The 25,251-nt window shown below is 33.6% G+C and overlaps 1 protein-coding gene across 7 annotated transcripts in view; it reads right to left on the bottom strand.

The window, feature by feature from the left end:
* LOC143226319 (tumor protein p53-inducible protein 11-like) overlaps positions 1 to 25,251 on the bottom strand; it is a 304,810-nt gene that overhangs the window by 145,554 nt on the left and 134,005 nt on the right. Inside the window, exon 1 of one of the 7 annotated variants that reach the window (XM_076457119.1) lies at positions 20,041 to 20,413. The exons of 5 other annotated variants lie outside the window; for them this stretch is intronic. In XM_076457119.1, coding sequence (XP_076313234.1) covers positions 20,041 to 20,165 — 125 coding nt within the window. In that variant the 5' untranslated portion in view covers positions 20,166 to 20,413. Of the gene's footprint in view, positions 1 to 20,040; positions 20,414 to 25,251 lie in introns of those variants that run through there. One more of the 7 variants, XM_076457126.1, reaches the window with a different exon arrangement.

The following is a 25,251-nucleotide window of genomic DNA, read 5'->3' on the forward strand; positions in this document are numbered from 1 at the left end:
TAGTGTTTACGTACACATAATGTAGTTACGTATCTATTAACACTTATTCCCTTTAACTATTTTTTAAAGCACAGCAGATATACAATATACAATTGTGACAAAATAAAAACGTAACGTTATCGAGGTTTCCACACATTTTAAGCTACGTGGAATACTTACTGTTTCACTTCAGTTTGGGGGTTCCTTAGGTTAAAATACGTTTCTTTCCAATCACTAAAAGCTAATTTCTTTTCATCTTTTCTCAAACTGAATTATTTAACTAAGGATATAATTATACCCTGATATTTATGTTTTGTTTTCATGATACTTAAGACAAACAACGAATTTTTCTAAACATTTTTTTTTTTCCTTTTTGTCACCCTATGGCGGTTATATTGTAAGTGTGGTGTCATCACTAAAATAAATCAAGTCGCGTTATTTTACGTAATCGGAAACTTCAGATTATACTGAACAGTTGTTTCCATGTATGTTTAGGGTTATTTCAGATGGTTTTATAGATGTACGTGTTCTAATTAGACACGTATATAAACTTGAATATATTAAAAAAAACAAAAACAAATTGCGGCTAAAGCTTGATTTAATCGCATGTTACAGCTGAGATGTTTCTCAGTAGAAATCACAACAAAGTTTAAACGGAATGAAACCTGAATTGGCCTTGAGGTTTCGTCTTGAATAATACACACTTCTCTCTCGTCCCAAATTCATAATTAATAGCTTTTCTGGTGAGACTTTACGTAAAACTTGCTTATTCAGAAAAGCCTAGCATATCTAGCTGGCATGATATGATTGATTGATTATTTGGAATTAAGCCTATAACTACACATTAAGATATCCGTGCTCTGCCCACAACGGGTATCGAAACGCGGGTTTTGGCGGTGGAAGTCCGCAGACATACTGTTGTGTCACTGGGGGGCGGCAAGATATGATGAAACAAATAATCTTAGTTCTTATTCAAAGAACATTCCAATAAGCCCCGCCCGCCATGACTAGGTGGGTTAAGGCGATCGACTCGTAATCTGAGAGTCGCGGGTTTGAATCCCCGTCGCACCAAACATACTTGCCCTTTCAGCTGGGGAGCGTTATAATGTTATGGTAAATCCCACTATTCGTTGGTAAAAGAGTAGACCAAGAGTTTTCGATGGACGATGATGACTAGCTGTTTTCCATCTAGTTTTACACTACTAAATTAGGGATGGCTAGCGCAGATAGCCCTCGTTTAGCTTTGCGCAAAATTAAAAAAAAAAAAACACACGAAAAAACATTTGTTTCTAGTCACAGTTCAAACGTAGAAATGAAAAACCCTAGACGTTATAATGATGCTGAACACAAAACACTGAACTCTATGATAATTTTGAACATAATACAGTAGCCGTTATAATATACTGCAACATAAATGTTTGCCGTGGTGTGAAATACGATTTGTTTTATCAAAATCAGTTTCTGTCTCATTCGCCCTTGTAAGTCCACATGTGGTTTTCAGCTTCACATAGAAATCTTGCTTTGTAATATTGGTGCCAGAAGGTTGAGATATTTCATTTACCGTAACATCTATCTTTAAACTTTAAATTTCAGTCGTAAAATGTTATTCAATCAAATAAATAAGTTTATTCTCCTAAGCCTTAATACGTTATCCTGATAATACACTTTAAGTCGTAATCTAATGAACTGTTATAAAGAAGTTAAAATATGGTGTCAAACAAATATAGTTGAATGTACAATCGTCGTCTAATGAAATCAGAATAAAACATGGCGTTAATTAAGGACAAACGAATATAAACTGTTTCATAAGTTACATGTTAGAAACATCAATAATATTTATAATTTGAATTATCAATTTGTTTACAAAAAATCAAGTTGTTGGTTTTTTTTTATCGTAACTTAGGCTCGTGCTAACATTTATTTATAGGTATCTTTAATTTTTAATTTAAAATAATTATCTATGCACACTTCTTGGAATTAATAACTTTTAAAGTAATATTACGATTAATATATACTTTAAGTCATACTACATCTCTAATAAGTATCACTACAAGTCAAATAAAATCATTAATAACATTGAATGATTGGTTTAATAAACCGTTAGTTAAAGTATTTAATTATATATACATATATATACTAGTGGATCATGTAAACCTTTAATTAAAATACTGAATAATATACAGTAGCGTGCATTGTAAGCTGTTATTGAAAATACTGGATAAAATATAAAGCGGTGGGTTTTGTAAGCTATCAATTAAAGTACTTAATTACATATATATATATAACAGTGGATCATCTAAGTCTTTAATTAAAAATCATTAAGAACACAGGCCTGTGATAGTTTTATTGTCTTGAACTTCTTACAAGTTCTACAGTAATTCCTGCAAGCTGAACCCGAAAGTGACATCTATTTTTCTCCATCACATACAAATTTTGTCAAAAACGTCAAGTGTACTTTAACATAAGTGGATCATTTTTATTGAAATCGGGTCACATTTTGTTATGCTTGAAATATTGACAAACGCTGGCTAAAGATTTTTCTAGACCAATCGCGACGTGAGAGTCTTATCTATCGTTCTAAAATCCAAACATAATAATGGCAAATTGTTAGTAAGAGGTTTTTTTTTCCCCGATTTGTAACAAATCCTTAAGTGATATTAAAAAAAAATCGAAATCTTCGTGGCTGGATAATGGGAAATCCAGATTTGTGCAATATACAGTGGTAGGTTTTATAAACAACTAATTAAAATTATTAATAATATACAGAGGTACGTCCTATAAACAACTAATTAAAATTATTAATAATATACAGAGGTACGTCCTATAAACAACTAATTAAAATTATTAATAATATACAGAGGTACGTTCTATAAACAACTAATTAAAATTATTAATAATATACAGCGGTAGGTTCTATAAACAACTAATTAAATTATTAATAATATACAGTGATAGGTTTTATAAACTAATTAAAATTATTAATAATGTGCAGAGGTAGGTTCTATAAACAGCTAATTAAATTATTAATAATATACAGCGGTAGGTTCTATAACAACAAATTAAAATTATTAATAATGTGCAGAGGTAGGTTCTATAAACAGCTAATTAAATTATTAATAATATACAGCGGTAGGTTCTATAACAACAAATTAAAATTATTAATAATATACAGAAGTATGTTCTATAAACAACTAATTAAAATTATTAGTACTAGCCGATTACCAGTAGCGCTAGTGCTCACTTAGAGTGCCAGTAATGGTGAAGATGACAGTGCATGGTGCCTTTCAACGATTTGCAGCCTTGTCCAGTAATCTCTGTTGAATTCTTTTTTTTTTCTTGTCCAAACACAAAAGACACTTACTTAGCCATTGGTGAGCAACATTCATAGGCAACGTGCTAATTAATGATAATAATGCTATTCGTCGCTTTGTAACTCTGTAATTCATGAAAAACAATAAGATCCGCGTATGACGTATCATGACGTCATATCTACACCCTGCATGTTTGTAAACAAATAGCACCGCTTTAAGAACATTTTTCTAAGTTTTCTTTAATTTCTGGGCACAAATGACAGTTTTTCGTTTGAGTACTCTGTAGGTACTTGAAAAACTGATAATACAGAACTATTTTTTGACGCTATTCATCGCTTTCTAACTCAGTAAACGTCGAATCTGCTTGTGACTTCTTCACCTTCGTTTTGCTCTACTACACGCAGCAAATTCAGCTGTCCAATTTTTTCTGTATATTCAAATAGATAAAAATAACGTTCTCCCTGACGAGAAACGGAGACAAAACGAGAAAATCGTGACCGCTATTGCAAATCTACATGCACACAGGATAAAAACTGCGCGATGGTGGGGGTTGCACATCTCGTAATAAAAACGTGGTTTTAGTATCATATAAGTAAGAGTTCAATTATAGTATGATAGTAACGAGTTTTACGAACCGTTAAAGATAGCAAGTGTCATAGCCTACTCATTCTGTTATCTCATTCACGAAAAATACCGAATATATTAAAAATGTTCGTTTATGACAGCATTAAAAAACCTTAAAGCTAAGTACAGAAATAATTAATTAACAATAATCAAATCGAACGGAACTTAAAATCCGCCTACTTCTTACAATTCTATTATAAAATGTGACAGTTTCATTTGATAGCATTTTTATAATTTATTCCAAAACAAATAAAATCTATTCAATACGTTCACGGTTTAATACAACTTTAAAAAAATTACTCTTTACATTGGCTAATTGAACTTGATTTCCCCAGGTAATGGTAACATCGCACAAACATAAGAGCCCCAAAAACCTCAGATTGTGGTTGTTATAGCTTAATAGTGCTAATAATTTAACAAACCTCAGCATGGTCTTATAGGTTTACCGTTTATTTATAGCAGTGTATGTTTTTTAAGCTTATAAACCTCGTTAGATTATATTAGAATTTAGAATTCTTTGCTATCAGGCATTGTGTGATCTGTTAACCAGGACACGTGTTTTTGTAAATTGAAAAAGATACTATAAACTACTGATGTAATTCAGAACATATAATTAAAGTTTCATCGATATAAGTATTCTTTAATTTATTTTTGTTTGTAATTAATCACTTAGCTACACAAGGAGCTATCTGAACTCTGCAAACTCTCACAGTTTATAAATCGGATTTCGATATCCGTAGTGAGCAGAGCTGTTACTTCTTATCATTACTACATTCAATTAATTCATAGGATCTGGAAAAGTCATGTGTTTTAATCACTCGCACCACTGTACAGTAATATATCTCAGACCGATTGGTATGGGTGTTAACACTTTTATTTATAAGAAGAGAACAACGTTTCTACCTTCCTAGGCCATCTTCAGGTTAAGATAATGTGTTCTTAAGTAATGTGTTGTCAGTCAGTCACTATTCACTAAAATAATGTCACGTAAGGGACACTTCACGTTGCAATTTGTACTGCCGTGACGTCAGCAAAAGATGTGCATGCCATGAATCACGAGAATAATTATGCGCTCTGTTGGCTACAAAACAGAATGACATATGAACTTGAAAAGCAAGAAATAAAAATATCTGTTAATTCTTAGTTTTGATCTTATATACACTTGAAATGGAACACTTATGGATACTCTGTAGGAATATATTTAATTATTATGAGTTATTTATTCATTTTCACGGTTATGAGAGCTCATTAATTTTAAGGTCCAATCATTATTAATATTTAACTTCAATCTCGTTTCTTTGTGTATGCGTTTTTTGCGCAAAGCTATACAAAGGATATTTCCGTTAGCCAGCACTAGTCTTGAGTTCATATACTACCATTCATTTAGTCTATGAATTCATTATATTGGTGACATTATTTTCCACATCACTTTATTTTTCGAATCATTGTGGGAATACCGAAACTTAAACATTTCATTTATTTGACTTCATTTAATTTGAAGTAATAAAGAAGCACTCGATTTCTGCCTAACAAATCCATTAGATTTGAGAATAAAAGCCGTCTTAACAGTAGTCCTTGTCTGACGTCAACGCTAATGACATCTCCCTCATGAGTTCTTCTGCAAACAATTTATTATATTGTTTGTTATATCCTACGAAGACGTGCTAGAGGTCTGTAAAAGAAAACGAGTGGCAGTTTGAGCATGTGAATATTTGTCTAGAGTTGAATACTAACCGACCAATAAGTACTTAGACAAGTCCTTGTTCTCTATACCGTGAAACAAATATATGTGTCAGCACAAGATAATAGAATGGAATAGAATAAAGCAAAATCATGGCTCGTGTGAAGGTGTTCGCTAGTTCTTTAAAGAAACACAAATGGAGGACATCTTCAGCTAGGCTCTTTTTTTTCTGACAGTATTTTTTACGTAAGTAAAAATACTTTTTATAATAGAATACGATAAAATGCAGCAGATCTCAGGTCGTGTCTTTTGCACTTTGCGTTTGCGAAATCTCGTTGAGAACTGATTTTCACTGAAAATGTGTTATGAACCGTAAACTGAGATGTCCTCTAGCGGTATTTTTCCAAAGTATCACCAGCTGGATGTATGTTTTAAATAAAGGAAAGTTAATCTGTCCGAACCTAAAAAGCACATAAGACTAATATTAATTGGCCCTCCATTGGCGCAGTGGCATGTCTGCTGACTCACACTCCTAAAAAACTGGGTTTCAATACCCGTGGTGGGCAGAGCACAGATAGCCCATTGTGTAGCTTCGTGCTTAATTCTAAACAAACAATATTAATTGTCTGACTCCTGTGTCATTTAGTAATGATAACACTATGTAACAAAATATTTACTTGTTCCTGGACAGACAGTGTTATTTTCCAATTGCTTATGCCTAAAGTAAATGAAAAAGAGCTATTTTTCTCTTCAAACTTTGCTTTCGTGACCTGGAAGCGTATAACGAAAACATGATAGGAGACCATATTTGGAAGCTGATATGTGAAAGTGATTTTCGTTACAGTTGCAAATCTCGAAAAACTACTCACTTATAAACATTTTTGTATAATTTTAGCATAAATACATGTAAATCTTGATTCATATGTTGTTTTATTCAGACCTTATGTAAATGAAAATGTGCAAATTTGCCCGTTTTTACATAGAAAATAGGTTAATTTCTAAATTTCATTATCCAGGTCACAAAAGCAAAATTTGAAGGGAATAATGGCTACTTTCTGTACTTTTACAACATAAGCAATTAAAAAATAACACATACTATCCAGGAACATAATTTGTGTTACATAGTGCAATGTTACATGCTTCCTGGACTAGATGCCAGTCCATCGCATCTGCTTACTGGTAATCATTCTACAGCTGGATAGAGTGAAATAAATCAAAGATAGTGTCTCGATATAGAACAAAATGGCAAGACACGAACAAGCTTCGAACCCACAACCATTTTGCATTAACCACTACCCCACGCCTTCCCAAGATGAATGCAAGAATATTGTTAATAATGAGGGTATTCCAGCTGGTATTTTAATCTCTTCTAATTATGAAAGTTAACGATTTTTCATGTGTTTTGGTTTTTCAACTTCTAGTCAGTTTATTAACAGAGTTAGCTTCATTAATTTATAAATTATTTTTAGTGTTCATTTTGATAAGAAGTTACTTACTAATTACATTATTCCATTCATTACAATGGTGAAATGACTCAGATTTCCTGATTTTAGTTTGTTATTTTAATATGAACAGTAAGGTAGGCTTTACTTATAATTTTTCCCATTTTTTAATTACAAAAGAAATTGCATTGTAATGATTTTTACTAAAGCCATAAAGTTAGGACGTCCAGACTGTATTTGTTTTTTTCTGGAATTCAGTTCCTTATTTCTATCCTAAGCATTCATGTTAACTATGTTAAACTGTTGTTCGAGAGAGGACACAGTCAGTCTTCGTTAGGTACTGATTAGCGGTTGTGGTAATCGTGTTCCCCCAACCCCTTAGCCTCGTTTCGAACAAGAGTAATATTGTTTGTTTATTTAAATTTGTGTGTGTGTGTGTGTTTTCTTACAGCAAAGCCACAGCGGGCTATCTACGGAGTTCACAGAGGGGAATCAAACCGCTGATTTTAGCATTGCAAGTCCGCAGACATACCGGTGTACCAGCAGGGTACGTTTATTTTTGTATTAAAACACGAAGGGCTATCTGTTCTCTACCCCTCACGGGTATCGAAACCCGGTTCTAGCAGTATAACGTTTCAAATATACCGCTGTGCCACTGGAGGGGAGCGAGATCTATTTCACAGCTCTACTCATTAAAGTTAAAGATATATCTCACTAGTATTTACTAGTAAGATACTTTTAAAACCTTTAAACCATCACTCTATTTCCATTTCATAAATGAGATCAGTTTTCGGGTGTTATCACAGGATGGACGGACGGTACAGTAACCCAATATTTAACAATTCAGTTTACCACAGGTCTGACAGTGAGAACACAAATTGTTTCCACATAAAAAATGTATTGAACTAAATCTAAGTTGTTACATTTAAAATACTAAAACTAATTCAATCCTGTGAAACACTTTTATAATTTATTATGCTATGATAATAATAATGAAAAAAAAACGTGCAAGCCATTTTATTAAGAAGGTTGTACAGTGGGTCTAAATTATAAATAGAAATTAAGTTATTTGTGCTCAAAGTAGCACTCATACATTTGGGAATGTTGTTTCGCTCACTCAACATTCAACACAAGTTTATTTAAGTAATTTTTATTGAATTAAATCTTATAAGAAACATTTCATTGGATCTTACTATTCATTAATTAAATCTTGTAAGAAACATTTCATTGAACCTTACTATTCATTAATTAAATTTTATAAGAAACATTTCATTGGACCTTACTATTCATTAATTAAATCTTATAAGAAACATTTCTTTGGACCTTATTATTCATTAATTAAATCTTATAAGAAACATTTCATTGGACCTTAGTATTCATTAATTAAATCTTATAAGAAACATTTCTTTGGACCTTACTATTCATTGATTAAGTTTGAAAAATAAATATTTTAGCTTTACTTGTTAATTTCTATTGGTTGGTATGAAAAGACAATCCAAGCAATAAAAAACTGGGCAACTAGAGCGGAATATACTATACATGCTTGTCTTTTAAAGACAATTTTCTTGGCGTCGAGCTACAAAAAGCGTATTCAACAATTCATCAACGCAGAAGCTGTTATTACTTTATTTTCATATTACTCATCTTAAAACGAAAATAATAACAATAAACACTTAAGCACTGCAAACGAGAGTTTCCGGCTAATGTATTGCTTGGCATAAGCATAGCACTGCAGTTTCCCTCCTCTAATGACAACTGGCAGAAATCAAAATCTGTCTTTTGTCCACAGGGAGAGGTTAAAATGACGTAGACTCCCTCTGGTTATATCAGCTTGTATGTCATGTGTCAGAGAAATCCATGCTGTAAATAAGTATTTAACATGAAAGGAGTTATGGGCCATCCATTAACTTATGTTGTTCCTGGTAATATACTAAGCTTGCCTATATAGGTAATGAATACCAAATTATGATTAGCATTGAGTTAAAGCAGGTTGATTTCTTTGTTTGAGATTAATGACAGTTTTATTTTTTATAATGTTTGCCTCATGATTCTAGACACCATGGTTAAGTATGTGTTTGTTTCTGGAGACGATGTTTGTAAAATAAGTCCATTTTTTAATGGTAACTCACAAAATAAAATTCATTTCACCAACTTTAACAACGTGTTTTTTTTTAAATCTGTAGTTCCTAACAACTGAAATTTTGTGTGTAATTAAAATTTACTACAGGGCGAAATCCTTAATATAATTATCCCACTAAAATTCGGAGTTCGATTACCCGTGTTCCCGTCGTGAACAGAAGACAGATAGCCTATTATATGGCTTCGTGCTAATTAAAAACAAGCAAACAAATCTTAACATATCTAATACACGTTTGTATAAGTGTGGAGACAGTGAAAACCTTGTGTGTGATAATAGTAACCAGCTTTTAGTATTTGGTTAGTACTGTAATACAACAATGTGCCTTAAATTTATAATATGAAACAACAACTCCTGTCATAGTCCTCTGAATAACTTTATAAATTATTCATATTTGTTTGTAGATTATTTCAGACGCTCATATTGTTGCTTTTGCACAACACATAATCAAGATTAGTTCATTTCATTCTGATAATTTCTTAGAGAGCTAAGCCTCACAACAAACACTGACCAAAGTAGCACAGCGCTATTGTTTGCAGACTTATATTGTTAAAAACCAGGTTTCGATACCCGTGGTGGGCAGAGCACAAATAGCCTCTTTGTAACTTTGTGCTTAAATACAAAACAAACAAACAAAAATATTTATGTGAAATCATTATGGCGTGTTCTTCACGAAAGAACAGTATCACAGAAACGTTTAATGATGGAAATTTCGAACAACGTATCGTCATATTATGAATTAAATAAGTGACAAACGATTATAAAATATACTCTTTGTCACATTTCTGTTACAGCCACATTTATACTCAGTATGTAGATATATTTGTAACCGATGAATTTAGTTATTCAAGTGTATGTAGAAAATCGTTTCATTCTTCACCGATTAATGGCGCTACTAGCTTGGTTTGACTAACAATTGAACCAATGATAATTTTATGTTTTAATTAAATATGGTTTGTTTGTTTTGAATTTGAATTTCGCACAAAGCTACTCGAGGGCTATCTGCGCTAGCCGTCCCTAATATAGCAGTGTAAGGCTAGAGGGAAAGCAGCTAATCATCACCACCCACCGCCAACTCATGGGCTACTCTTTTACCAACAAATAGTGGGATTGACCGTCACTTTATAAAGCCTCCACGACTGAAAGGGCGAGCGTGTTTGGTGCGACCGGGATTCGAACCCGCAACCCTATGATTACGAGTCGAACGCCTTGACACGCTTGGCCATGCCGGGCCGATTTAAATATGGGCATGTAGACTTAGAGTTAATTAAACTAGTTTAAATAGGATCATACACGTACACCCCATATTACATATATATATAGATAGATACAAACAGAAGTTCATACAAACGTATTCGTATTTCCAATGTTACACAAATTATAGTCACGTTTTCATTTTCTTCTAATTACCTGCCTTGTTTATTAGTCACAAAAATTGGATAATCAAAAAATCATGTTATTTTGGAGTAAGCTCGTCCTGTTGGTTGAAATATTTGAAACATACATGAATGTCGACAGTAGCTGTTTATAATTAAATGTAAGACTAACAGCTAATGTAAATATTTCTTTGAATTTTATTTTAACATTTCCCTCAAATTATTTCCCGTATATTAGATGTAACCATAGAAACAAATTCGTAATACAATCTTCACGTTTTTTTATAAATTCGGATTTCATGTTTTCAGACGAGATAATATTTCTAAACAGTTTCGAGAAATTCCACAGAAACGTTTTTGAATAAAACGAACTTGGTAAAAGAAAGATAAATCCGCTAAATCCTAAACCTGCTATACTTCAAGCGATATAGATAAACTTTCGATCGGTAATATACTGACACTTTATTTTTATAAAGTAAATCCTCAAGAAACAGGTTTTAAATAAATAACGGTTTTTCGTTGTTGGTGCCGTGTATCTTATGCATGGATTATCTTCAACATGCAGAGAAATTTTCAATTTGTGTTGAATTATTAATTATACACGTAACTGTATTCCTTACAGGTCTGAGGTATAACTCAATGAAAATCATATATATTAATATATTAAGTAATATCTATTATACGGAGAAAATCTGTGACACGAGCAGATAAAGTTACACAAAGCACCCTGGTGATGCAACGCTTTACTAATCACGTGAACATTTGTACTCGTACCTTATCCACTTCAAACTCATTGTGGTACAAGGCTATTTAGAAATTAACTACAGTAATCCCATACGTAATAAATTATTTACTATACACAAACATTTAGTAAATTGAAATTTAATGGCTATGTATATTTCTTTATTTCTAAAAAACGAGTTTTTAAAAGTAAACATTTTCGCTGTATTTCTTATAGTTTCTATTTATGTAAAATAAACATGAGAATAAAAAAAAAAATTAAACTAGTTCCAATCAAAAGTTTGGTCAGTTTATCTGTTAGCTATAGTTGAAAAGTATCGAAAAGCTGGAAGTTTCATACGATGAACAAAACATGAACCAGTTCAAAAACAAAAGCAACAATTGTCACGTGTTCTTCTGTCAAATTGTTTAACCAATAGTGGAGATAAGTGCAGTGTATTGAATTTATCTGTTATAACAATACTATCGCGTATAAGACTGAATGTTGAGTCTCTCTCATGTAAACATGATGCAGCATGTATATAACTAATATAATTCATATATCTGGGAATTATTTGTTTCAAAATGTTTTAGAAACCCACCTCGTTTCTCTCGAAGATTATTAAAGAAAACATGAGCTATCTTTAGTGATGACGAGAAACCCACTTGGAGTAAAAATGTATCTCAGAAATGCTGGTATGGGTATTAACACTTACTAATAAAGCAAGGAACAAAGTTTCGACCTTTTTAAGTCATCTTCAGGTTAACAAAGAGAGAGTTTGCAACTGACCGTTGCCGGACACATGTCTTTGGGACGATAGTATAAACGGGTACGGGATTGTAGGGGGCGCTGCAGTTAGACGTTAGGTTATTAATTGGTATGGGTATAAAGGTGTTTCTTTATATTGGTTTAATTTTAGTTTTAGTTGTTCTATAAGTAGGGTTTCTATGACTTTGCGTTTGTTTATATTTGTTTCCCTACTTAGTATCTGGATGTTTTCTATGATTATGTCATGTTTTTTTTAGTTGCAGTGTTCAAAAACGTGTTCAAGGTGTTTTTTTTTGTGCTCTTTGAATTTGGTTTCCATTTTTCTACTTGTTTCTTCAATACAGAAGTCGTGGTAGCTGCTGTATTGTATTTTATAAATAATGTTGGTGTTGTGTTTATCAGTGTAGGTTTTACATAGTATGGACTTTAGTTTTGTACCTGGTTCTTGAATAAATTTGGTGTTTACTGGAATGTTGTGCTTTGTTATAAGTTTTTTTCCAGATGTTGGTTATTTCCTCGCTGATTTCGGGGATATATGATACACAGCAGTGTAAGGTTTTGTAGTGTAAGGTATTACAAAACCAGATGCTTAAAAATATTCATATAATGAATGATACTAGAAAATATGTTGTCATACAGTTATTGCAAAAGGTTCATTGTTTCATTCATCCATCGTTTGTAATTAAGCACAAACTTTCATAAGGGGCTATCTTTGTTCTGCCCACCACAGGTATTCTTGCGTTGTAAGTCCGCAGACATGCTGCTGTGCCACTTGGAGAGCACTGCTGAAGTATAGTCAAATTCTGACACATATAGAGATGTATTTTTATTTATAGGCAATAAATTCGTATGCAATACCAAAATGATTTTCAAATGCATTGATTATAAATGTGTTAACCCTCGCATGTCTTTCTTTTGTAAGCTGTTTTCTTAATGCAATTATAGTTTAAGGCCTAACGAAACAACACAAGGGAATGAAAAGTGAGAAATGTAGTAATCTTTCTCACACATTTCTTACAGAATACTGAGTATATGAGAGAAAAGAAAAAGTAGAACGCTTTTTATTGCATTACATTGTGTAACCCGTAAAGTGGACCATTCATTTTACACCATTGAATTTTAAAAGGTGTGGAGACAGTTTACAGTATGTTTTGAACATAAGGAAATAGCCAAGTATTCCCATGATAAATGAGTATTATTTTCTTGTGTTAAATAAGAGAGCAAATACGATGCGAACATCCGAGAATATTTCACACGTGACGAACAGAGCGAGCTAGCTCAGCAACAACAAATAGGAAATTTATGGTAATGAAGTACACCGTAAGCATTATTACTAAATTATTTATGAAGCAAATGTTTTCCAGCATCTATAAAACGAACCTTTGTAGAAGATCTTGCAACCCTCAGCTCGAATAGGATTTTATAAGGAAAATTATTCAAACAAACCATGCTATTCAATATTTTATATATGTAATATATAGACCCCCGCTAGTTGTTGTTTGTTGTTGTTTTGAATTAAGCACAAAGCTACACAATGGGCTATCTGTGCTTTGCTCACCACGGGTATCGAAATCCGATTTTTAGCGTTGTAAGTCCGCAGACATACCGCTGAGCCACTGGGGGGGGCACCCCCGCTAGTACAGCGATAAGTCTACGGATTTACAACGCTAACATCAGGGGTTCGATTCTTCTCGGTGGGCTCAGCAGATAGCTCGATATGGCTTTGCTATAAGGAAACATACACGCACACACACATGCTATGACATAGAATATGTATTTTCAACGTTACTTGTTTTTGTTGACCTCTTAGCAGAGGGAGCCACCAACCCCTTCAACGAAAAACCAATAACAGCGTTTTGCAGTTGTGATTCAGTTTTAAGGATAAACTAAAAATATATTCGTTAACTTAAGGTTAAGGAAAACGCCATTTAAACACTTGGAAGCTTCTTTCAAAAATACTACAGCTGGGACTGTGGTTATCCAAACCATCACATATTTTCAGTGGATGTGTTCCACTGGACTCTACATTTCTATAGAAATTCCAAGGCAATCCATTAAGAAATACACAAGATATAGTATCTCCAATTTTGATTGAGTTTTTCTAATTTTTTTTTTGTGGCACTGAAATTACGTAAAATTTATTTGATAGGAAAATACACTTACATTTAATGTATTTGTTTCAAATTTAAAACACTGATAGATCTTTGTAACTTACAATGTAGTGTCAAATTTGTTCTTAATATAAGCCACTTGTGTAAAGTTATTGAACGAAATCCGCCCATTTGGATCAAAAAGTTTAGCACATGCTTATACAAAACGCTACGCGAGCCATAGGTTTAAATTATTTCATTAGAATTTCATCCAAGAATGAAGGTGGACGTTTTTAGTTTATTTCGTATTCGGATTAAAGACGGATGACTTAAAACAGATTAGCTATAGGGTGAAAGTACATGCAAATAAATAAGCATTGGTTAGGTCAAGCAAACTGTATTAACAGTTTTTAGCTCAAGTTTTCAAAACAATCATACAGGTAGACGAAAACTTAATAAATGTTATGAAATTCTCTTAATTAAAGAGTGTATAATGTCTTGTGATACTAGCTAAATCAATTAGCATAAATAATGATGCTTGATACGGCTATATCGATTGCATAGGGTTAATGACAAGAAATTGTTAACCTAAACTCGGTGGCATAACTAAAAAAAGATTGTTTTTTGTAATTTCGCGCAAAGCTACACGAGGTCTATCTGCGCTAGCCGTCCCTTATTTAGTAGTGTAAGACAAGAGGGAAGGCAGGTAGTCATCACTACCCATCACCAACTCTTGGGCTACTCTTTTACCAATGAATAGTGGAATTTCCGTCACATTATAATGCCTCACAGTTGAAAGGGCAAACATATTTGGCGCGACGGAAATTCGAACCCGCGACCCTCAGATTACGAGTCGAACGCCTTAACCCACCTGGCCATGCCGGGCCGTTACTATAAAAGAAGTTATTAACACTGTTTTAGAGAGGAAAACTACCATCATATATTTTAAAGAATCTCTTTGGTCCTCTAAAGTGTAGGTCTGTTCCGAATAATAGAGTTGCGATTCTGAAGCTAGTGTTGATTACGATTGAGTGTCATTTTCTTACTTGCTGTGGTTTGTTGGTGTGTATTGAGAAAAAAACCATGTTATCCAATCAGAAACACATTAGGCATAAAATAAAAGGTTTCAGCAAAGAAAGAACTGAGTGTGAGACTTAAAGAATTTAAATTAAAAATAGCAGCCAAATTGGATAAAAGTTGTAAAGCAAATATTTATTCATTAATTAACTAGGCCACGTATTTTGTTCTATCCACCATGGTGATCGAAGTTGAACATAAAGAAAAAACGTGGTCTTACTAAATAATGAATAATTGTTTGTTTTTTTGGAATTTCGCACAAAGCAACTCGAGGGCTATCTGTGCTAGCCGTTCCTAATTTAGCAGTGTAAGACTAGAGGGAAGGCAGCTAGTCATCACCCACCGCCAACTCTTGGGCTACTCTTTTACCAACGAATAATGGGATGGACCGTCACATTATAACGCCCCCACGGCTGGGAAGGCGAGCATGTTTTGGCGCGACTCGGGCGCGAACCCGCGACCCTCAGATTACGAAGCGCCCCCACGGCTGGGAGGGCGAGCATGCTTTGGCGCGACTCGGGCGCGAACCCGTGACCCTCAGATTACGAAGTACATGCCTTAACGCGCTAGGCCATGTAATGAATGAAAATTTGCAGTAAAATTCTTATCAATGCTATAAGTGTAGTTACTAGTTTGGACGCTAGTTTTGATTTCATCGTTTTTAAGTCGTAGGCTCAATCCTTTTTCTTTTGAAAGCGCCTTTTTCTCACAGCTATGGTGTTTTTATTAGATCGTGTATGACCAGGACATCTGTTCTTTACAAAATATTCAGTGTTATTTATGAATCAGGTATTATCGGCTTTTCACAAAGTCTTAACATGTGAATCATGTACCACTAAACCATCTGCTCTTTTTTTGTAAAATGTTTAAAGAAATTTACAAGGGAGTCGTGCAAAATGCCAGCATCATAATATAACGTAATATATAGATTTTTTTAATATAACCTTATAATCCTTTTATCAATATGAACAGTAGGCAGTGTAGGTTCTTGTAAAAGCGCTATAAATCTATTTATCTTCATGAGAAATATAAGCAATCAAAAACACATTATTTTAACAAATGATTTATTCAGAGTCTTCGTAATGAACGCGAAAGCGGCCTGGCATGGCCAGGTGGGTCGCGGTTCGAATCCTCGTTCCACCAAACATGTTCGCCCTTTCAGTCTTGGGGCATAATAATTTCGCCCAAATCTATTTAGTCGATTTTGGGAAATCTTGCTGGCAAACAAACACACACACACAAATATGGGTGAAAATATAACCTCTGTCCATTTCGGTGTTCGGAGGTAACAACACTTAAACATTACATGCCTGAGTTATTATTTGCCATTTTTTAGAGAGTGATTTCAAGTGTCCAACTGTATACAAAAAAAACTACAAATTACTCAATATGCAAGGCAACCTTCAGATAGTTGAATTATATTGTGAATAGTATATAAACCACGAATAATTTTTTTCTCTCTCTCTCTCACACACACAGACACACTTGTATATCAGTATCATAGAAGGTGCAAACATATGAATACATTTTATAAATATAACATTTAAAGATTTATTTATACATTTTTTGCCTGGATTATATTCGTTGCGAATTGGACATGTTTGGGAACAAAACAACATGGAGATATGTTGTATACATTTATAGCTTCCCATGTAATACATCTTTCTATAGAACTATAGCAACATTGTCTGTACAAAAATTGCTAAATTCCTTTAAAAATCTAAGCGTATTTTTTATACCTAATGTAATACACGGTGATCAGCTCAGTAATAGTATTCACACAATTTTCACATAATTCTTCATACGAATCGAATAATGAAGAAAATGTTCCTTCAGTACCTTGTTGATTGTGGAACGAATTTTAAAAGACCATAAATTCTCAGTGTTTCAGAGAAAGGAAGGGATGTTATGTCTCTAATTCTGAACTAAAAAGCTAAAGTAGAAACATATATTCAACATTATTCTCGCCAGTTCTTGGACTATTCTACTTGAATAGTAGGATTTGATCTTTACTCTTATAATGTACCTACAACCGTAAATTTCAATGTACAATTTTCTATTTTCATTTTCTGCAACAGGACACAAACTTCGAGCTCTCGGATTCATAGTCTTGCACGGGCCTTCCTAACGGCACGAGCTACAGAAACACGATAAGAATTCTCCTCATACTGACGTCGTCTGCCACCAAATGTTTGTTTGTTTGTTTTAAATTTCGTACAAAGCTATTCGAGGGCTATCTATGCTAGCCGTTCCTAATTTAGCAGTGTAAGACTAGAGGGAAGGCAACTAGTCATTACCACCCACCGCCAACTCTTGGGCTACTCTTTTACCAACGAATAGTTGGATTGACCGTAACATTATAACGCCCCCTACGGCTGAAAGGGCGAGTATGTTTGGCGTGAAGGGGATGAGAACCCGAGACCATCAGATTACGAGTCGCACACCTTAACACGCTTGGCCATGCCGGGCCTTTGTGAAAAGTGAGAAACAACTCTTAGCCATAAATATTATTAGAACAAATCATTACAGTTCAGATATTTTTCAATAAGGTAAAACAATATTATAGGGTTTTATATATTTCTGATACATGTATGTTATTCTATACACATATTATTAACATAGTATTTTACAGTAATATAAGAAACAGTATTTAGATGTGCGCAGGCGTAATAAGTCACTATACCTAAGATCAGCCATTGTCAGACACCTCACCATATGACGGTCTGCTTTGTGACAACGACAGAGCTGAGTTTTGACGAATTGAGAAGTTCATTCGTATTCTTTCTTCAAAAAAAGCAACCCAAGAAAGTGTAAATGCAGCTTGCGACAGTATCAGAACTGTACGTTTTTAAGAAATATGAGAAATTATATATGTATATAGCTCTAATATTGTTAGTTACATTAATTATTAATAAGAACAATAAAACAGTAAAAATTAATATAAAATAAATATTAAGTAAGGTTACTAGCTGGTTAAGGCACTCGACTCGTAACCCAAGGGTCGTGGGTTTGAATCCGCGTCACACCAAACATTGTCGTCCTTTCAGCCGCGTGGGCGTTATAATGTCACAGTCAATCCCACTATTCGCTGGTAAAAGAGTAACCCAAGAGTTAAAGGTGGGTGGCCAGGTGGTTAAGGCACTCGACTCGTAATATGAGGGTCGCGGGTTCGAATCCACGTCACATCAAACATGCTCGCCCTTTCAGCTGTGGGGGCGTTATAACGTAACAGTCAATTCCACTATTCGTTGATAAAATAGTAGCCTGAGAGTTGACGGTGGGTGGTGATGACTAGTTTCCTTCCCTTTAGTCTTACACTGCTAAATTAGGGACGGCTAGCACAGATAGCCCTTGTGTAGCTTTGCGCAAAATTTAAACAAACAAACCAAACTAGCTGGAGTACTCGTATCTCGAACGGAAGTTAATGAAATTCGTTATCAATGAAAATTTATCTTAGGACGTGAAAAGTTGATTCCCCTATATGTAATTGGGGAAAGAAAAAAAAACGCCCGTAAAAGATACAAAATATCAAACCGTAAATTTGAATGCATTTCCCCAGACCCAGTGAACCTCCATGTCAGATTTGGTTAAGATTCATCCAAACCCTGAGAAGGACTTATATGGACATCACAACAGACACTAAAATTATATAATTTTACGTTGATAACCTACAAACGTCTTAATACAACAACAAACTGCAGCTGCTCCACTTCCCTTACTGCAGTTTTCACATAACTGAATAACAATGAAGTAATATTTAATTAACCAAATGAGCGAATCTATATCTTAAAAATAAAAATAAACATTATGGACAAAGAGATTAAAGTACAAGTGGGAAATGTTTTCTACTGTTCAACCTATTGTCTTTTCTAACCATCCATCAATAGACGTGTATTATTATCAACAACAACAAAAAATACTTAAAACTAAGACCTATGAGAAGCATTGCACTTGATACAAAATTACTTATCTCATTAGACAAGAAACAGCTCAGCACACAACACTGTCAAATCTTATATTAAGCTGTCCGAATACACAACACTGTCAAATCTTGTATTAAACTAGCAGAATACATGACACATTCAGATCTGATATTAAACTATCTGAATACACGACATTATCAGATCTCATATTAGACAAATAATGGCCGGATATACAAGTGTTAGGTCTCATTTCGAAACGCCTTTATGAGCTGCCAACAGTTTACTTGCAAATACATCACCGGTATGTTAGAATGATGCACGAAGTTTTATATTCACGTTTATAAACAATTCATTTAAAACCTATTAAACTAAATGTAATTGTAAAACAAAACCAAGATAATTGTTTTCACATATGGCTCAAGATGACAAACATCAATCTAAAACATTAACTTAGTGCTGCTATAAAACGACACTAATAATATACATAGTTTGAAGTTCATCATAGTTTCGCTTAATTTCAGTACCCGTGTGTGCGCGCGAGCGCATGTATTATTCATCATCTAGAGTTGGCTGACTTGATTATCGTAATTTTTGTTGTTTTCACTAGAAACTCTCTAACGATGTACGTAAGTTATTTTGTTTTAGTATTTCTCCCTGAGAAGGGAAATAAATATTATTTTTTAAATAAACGTTTTGCTTTTAATTTAAAGATATAAGTCATTGATGAATTAAATAAGTTAATCATTACCATTCACAAAGCAGGGTATGCAATACCATCTGATAAGTCATTAGGGATCTAATTGCAACAGAAGAAAGGAAGGAAGGGAAGTATTATAAAACAACGTCCTTCATACAGTTTTTGCTTCCTGAACTTGTACTCCCAACTAGTAGATATAAACAGAAAGTCTTACCTTTCGAGCTTCGATGGATGTAATACACGATGAGCAATCGAAGGTATAAACGGCTTGACCACAGGGTTTGTTGAACCACTAACGAGTTTACAAGGCTCTTCTTGTTGATCCTGTGGGTCATTCATCTTCTATTGGTATTTTAACCGTGGTCGTTTAAGCCTAATGTACACACTATGACAGCGAATTCCTTACAGACTTTTGGGATAAACAAGGTATTAGGCTCACGTAGAAGATCAAATAGCAGCGAAAATTCTCTTATATTCGTAAGAAGTCTGACTTTTTTTGTCACTTTTTTCCAATGTATTTGACACCTAGAATACTTCGTAATACCTCACCTTTACATATGCATGTCCTCCAGTACTTTACGTAATCTTTGGTTCTTCTCTTTTACGCTGACACAAATCCAAATAAAACAGTTAATATTCACACGTGGAAAGAAACGTTCGAGAAATGTGTAACTCACTCAGTTAGCAATATCAGTTTTTGATACTTTTATCACTTAATGAAAGAAAATAAGCTTCAATATTTTTAACGTTTCCGGAGACGTGCGATAATTATCGAAAGCCTAATCTAGCAGGATAAAGACTATTTAATAAGGTCTAGCTTGTAAATTAAACAATGAAGAGTGACGACTAAGTTAAATAATATTCTAGGCCTATAATCTATATCTTATTTCTAAGTTACTCTGTAATAAATTTTCTAAGTTTCGCTGTGTTTTGCAGATGTAAATTTATATATCTTGTTAAATAAACAGTCACATATTTAATAAAATCTATAGAAAACATGTAGTTTTAAGTCATATACAGTTTAATCGATAGCAAAAATTAAAATACGATTAAGAAGTCTCTTCAACCACATGAGAACCAGTTTAAATATCTCGTGAGATTCATTTCAGACTTTTTGATATCCAATTCAGGTATCTCTTAAGACTTCGTTCGTATGGCTCTTAAAGTCTAGTTAAATTTAGAAAATTCTTAATATCCGACTTAGGCATCTCTTAATAGCCAGTTCAGGCAGCTATTAAAAGCCATTTCAGATATATCTCGATTTTCAATTCAGGCCTATATTGAAACCTAGTTCGGACATCTCTTGAGATTGAATTCAAATATTTATTAAGATCTAGTACAGATATACCTTAATATCTAGTTCAGGAATCTATTAAGACCCAGTACAGATATACTTTAATATCCAATTCAGAAATTTATTAAGACCCAGTACAGATATACTTTAATATCCAATTCAGCAATCTATTAAGACTCAGTAAAGATACACCTTAATATCCAACTCAGAAATCTATTAAGATCCAGTACAAATATACCTCAATATCCAGTTCAGGAATCTATTAAAACCCAGTACAGATATACTTAATATCCAATTCAGGAATCTATTAAGATTCAGTACAGATATACCTTAATATCCAATTCAGAAATCTATTAAGATACAGTGCAGATATACCTTAATATCCAATTCAGGAATCTATTAAGACTCAGTACAGATACACCTTAATCTCAAATTCAGAAATCTATTAAGATTCAGTACAGATATACCTTAATATCCAATTCAGAAATATATTAAGATACAGTACAGATATACCTTAATATCCAATTCAGAAATATATTAAGACCCAGTACAGATATACCTTAATATCCAATTCAGAAATATATTAAGACCCAGTACAAATATACCTTAATATCCAATTCAGAAATCTATAAAGATCCAGTACAGATATACCTTAATACCCAATTCAGAAATCTATTAAGACTCAGTACAGATATACCTTAATATCCAATTCAGGAATCTATTAAGATTCAGTACAGATTTACCTTAATATCCAATTCAGAAATATATTAAGATACAGTACAGATATACCTTAATATCCAATTCAGAAATATATTAAGACCAAGTACTAATATACCTTAATATCCAATTCAGAAATTTATTAAGACCAAGTACAAATATACCTTAATATCCAATTCAGAAATCTATTAAGATACAGTACAGATATACCTTAATATCCAATTCAGAAATCTATTAAGACCTAGTACAGATATACTTTAACATCCTTAATATCCAATTCAGAAATCTATTAAGACCCAGTTCAGAGATATTTCGAAACACATTTTAGACATCTATTGAATTCCTTAAGAACTAGATCAGACATCTTTTGAGGACCCGTTCAGACATCTCTTGAGACCTAGTTAGATATCTATCAAGAAAATATTACGACAGGAGAAGCTAGAGGTAGTCTTCAGTGACAGCCGTGTTTCCTGTAGTAGTAAGATGAATGATTTAGTCATTATTTCTGTAAATTGAAATTCCGTGACCTTTCTGCCTCAAGGGTTCATTTTACTTAACTTCATTGTTGTGTGCAGAGATAACATTTCCATAAAGCATACCACGCAGCAAAACATATGCTTATTTGAATATGTAAAGATTTAAAAAAAAATCTTAAAGGATGAATTTAGTAAGCTATTCTTCGTTAAAGGGCTGAGAAACTGTATTATTCTATTTCAAGATGTGTTTTAAGTGTGTGGTAGTAGAATATATTTGTTTTTTCTAAGCATAGCAAAAGATATATAAATATAAACTAAGGCAATGTTCCATTTCTCTAAGTACTTATTACCTATAACACGACAGGCGGCCAACAGCTCTGTAGTGTTGAATTTGTATGTTTCGCCATTAGCTATATCTCAACAGGTGGTCATTAAACTCTATTGAACAATCATGTTTCGCTTTTGTTTAGTGGTTAACTAGCTCCGTGTTCGTGGATATGTAATTCTAGTCCAAACACTTTGTACAATAAGATTACAAAAGCGTCGCCAGTCAGATTTAGTGCTGGTAAGCTGTCAACCTGAGCTTTTCTAGGCTATTTACCACACGGCCAAAAGGACTAATTGAGTTTCTGGCACAATAACTTTGGTGTTGGTAGGACAATGGCGGCAAAATTGCTTGTGATAATATTCATAAATTTCAATCAGTGTCCAGAACTCATTTTAACACTAGGAGCCTTAAATTGCAGTAAGTAGCCTTCCTTTTGAACTAATCAGCTAATGGATTTTGACGAAAACGCTTTAAGTTCCAAGCGAAAGAAAACATACAACACAGTAAAAACACCAACAATCAGAACATACAGCAAAAACTCGAGCGATCACATGTACACACATTACGGATTGGGTCAACTGTTACTCCAAAGTGGAGGAAATAACAAACCTAAAAAATGACGAACAGAGGAGACTTGATACTGTTAGATGATACGAAACGTATATAAAGGTATTTAATTATATTGACTACAGACCCAGCTTAACAAATCACGTGAAGTCAATAAAAAGTATGTTTCACAGCAGTCAATAATATTTTTGTTAAGTATTGCTTTTTACTTTAGATTTTTACAAACAGGGAAGAAAGATGTTGACATCGAGAAACAGGGCCAACAAGAACAATCCAAAGTTTCGTCTATTCGTCCGTCTTCCTAATAACATTAAACGTCTTTTATTCATTCTATTTTTCTTGTTTAAAATGGGTTTCATCTCTGTCAAACTGTACAGATATGTTTGCCCGTCTGATGGAAGAAGAACAATTTTTTATTCTACCTGATCTCCAAGTAATGTCAGTCTAATGGAAGAAGAACATTTTTTTTTATTCTACCTGATCTACAAGTAATGTCAGTCTGATGGAAGAAGAACAATTTTTGATTCTACCTGATCTACAAGTAATGTCAGTCTAATGGAAGAAGAACAATTTTTGATTCTACCTGATCTACGAGTAATGTCAGTCTGATGGAAGAAGAACAATTTTTGATTCTACCTGATCTACAAGTAACAGATCAACACATTCAGATATCGCCAGTTTGCTGCTTTCTATGTATAATTTGGACACAGTTAATGGTAGTAAATCAAACAAATTATACCTCTTACAAGAATGAAAACAAAGTTCTGTCATTCCATTGAGTATTGAGATATGAATCTCACAGACATGCTTTTGAATACATTACTTCACAACTCACAATGAAATAACGTATAAAAAATGGTAGTAGCCCAGCTTTCAAATCCAATAATGATGAGGACTGTTTGTTTGTTTGTTTTTGAATTTCGCACAAAGCTACTCGAGGGCTATCTGTGCTAGCCGTCCCTAATTTAGCAGTGTAAGACTAGAGGGAAGGCAGCTAGTCATCACCACCAACCGCCAACTCTTGGGCTACTCTTTTACCAACGAATAGTGGGATTGACCGTCACATTATAATGCCCCCACAGCTGAAAGGGCGAGCATGTTTGGCGCGACGGGGATGCGAACGCGCAACTCTCGGATTATGAGTCGCACGCCTTAACACGCTTGGCCATGCCGGGCCTCGATGAAGAACACATTTAAACTGATTGTAAATATAACTTTCCAATAAGTATCACAGGGCCAGACGTTTATCTTATCGTAGATTCGTAGACAAATAAGAAGGAAGAATACTTACAGAACTATAAGTCACTAAATTTACTGTATTTGCATGAACCCGATTGGTTAGCACTAATACAAAACCTAAGATAAAATGCAAAGAATGAATCGGTGTACATGCAAGTGTGTTCTTAAAAACAGAAGTGTGGAGAGAGGAATGAAAATAATTTGTATATTTCTTTCTGAGCGAGTCTTAAAAGCGAAGAGACGAGAAAATCAAGGCGGAGTTTTTAATAAACCCAAAACTCCTAAAAATAACGTTAAATGTAGATGAGTTTTTACTACATCTCATTTTGTAGGCTTATTGTAGATTCAGAAGCATGTAAAAAAACGACACGCTATATTAATCTTTTATCTATTACAAGTCATTCCTGAAAAGGCCATTCACTAAATACCAATGCTCGTCAAGTGGGCTGGACGATGATAGACAAAAGGTTATGTGAAGTGTTAATATTACACACATCATATTAATTGAAAAGCTAAGTTTTAAACGCTGAAACCTGGCGAAAAAATTATACACCAAAGGTCTGTAATGTTTGATAAAAATCAGATTAACTGAAGATTTTTTTAATATCCCTTTAAATTTATCCATTTAAAGTCTGAGACGTCAATCTTTTGGCTTCCACAAGTCACCTTTCAAGAGGTCCTTTGTCCAATACCAAAATTCATCAGTTGTTCTGGATGTTAAGACAGGAAAGAGCATTCGTAGCCCTACGTACAAGAGTATTCGAAGCGCTACGTGTATACACGATGTAACACTTTGAAAGATAG

This window comes from Tachypleus tridentatus, chromosome 9 (genome assembly GCF_004210375.1).
Source record: "Tachypleus tridentatus isolate NWPU-2018 chromosome 9, ASM421037v1, whole genome shotgun sequence".
In the NCBI taxonomy this organism is placed as follows: Eukaryota; Metazoa; Arthropoda; class Merostomata; order Xiphosura; family Limulidae; genus Tachypleus; species Tachypleus tridentatus.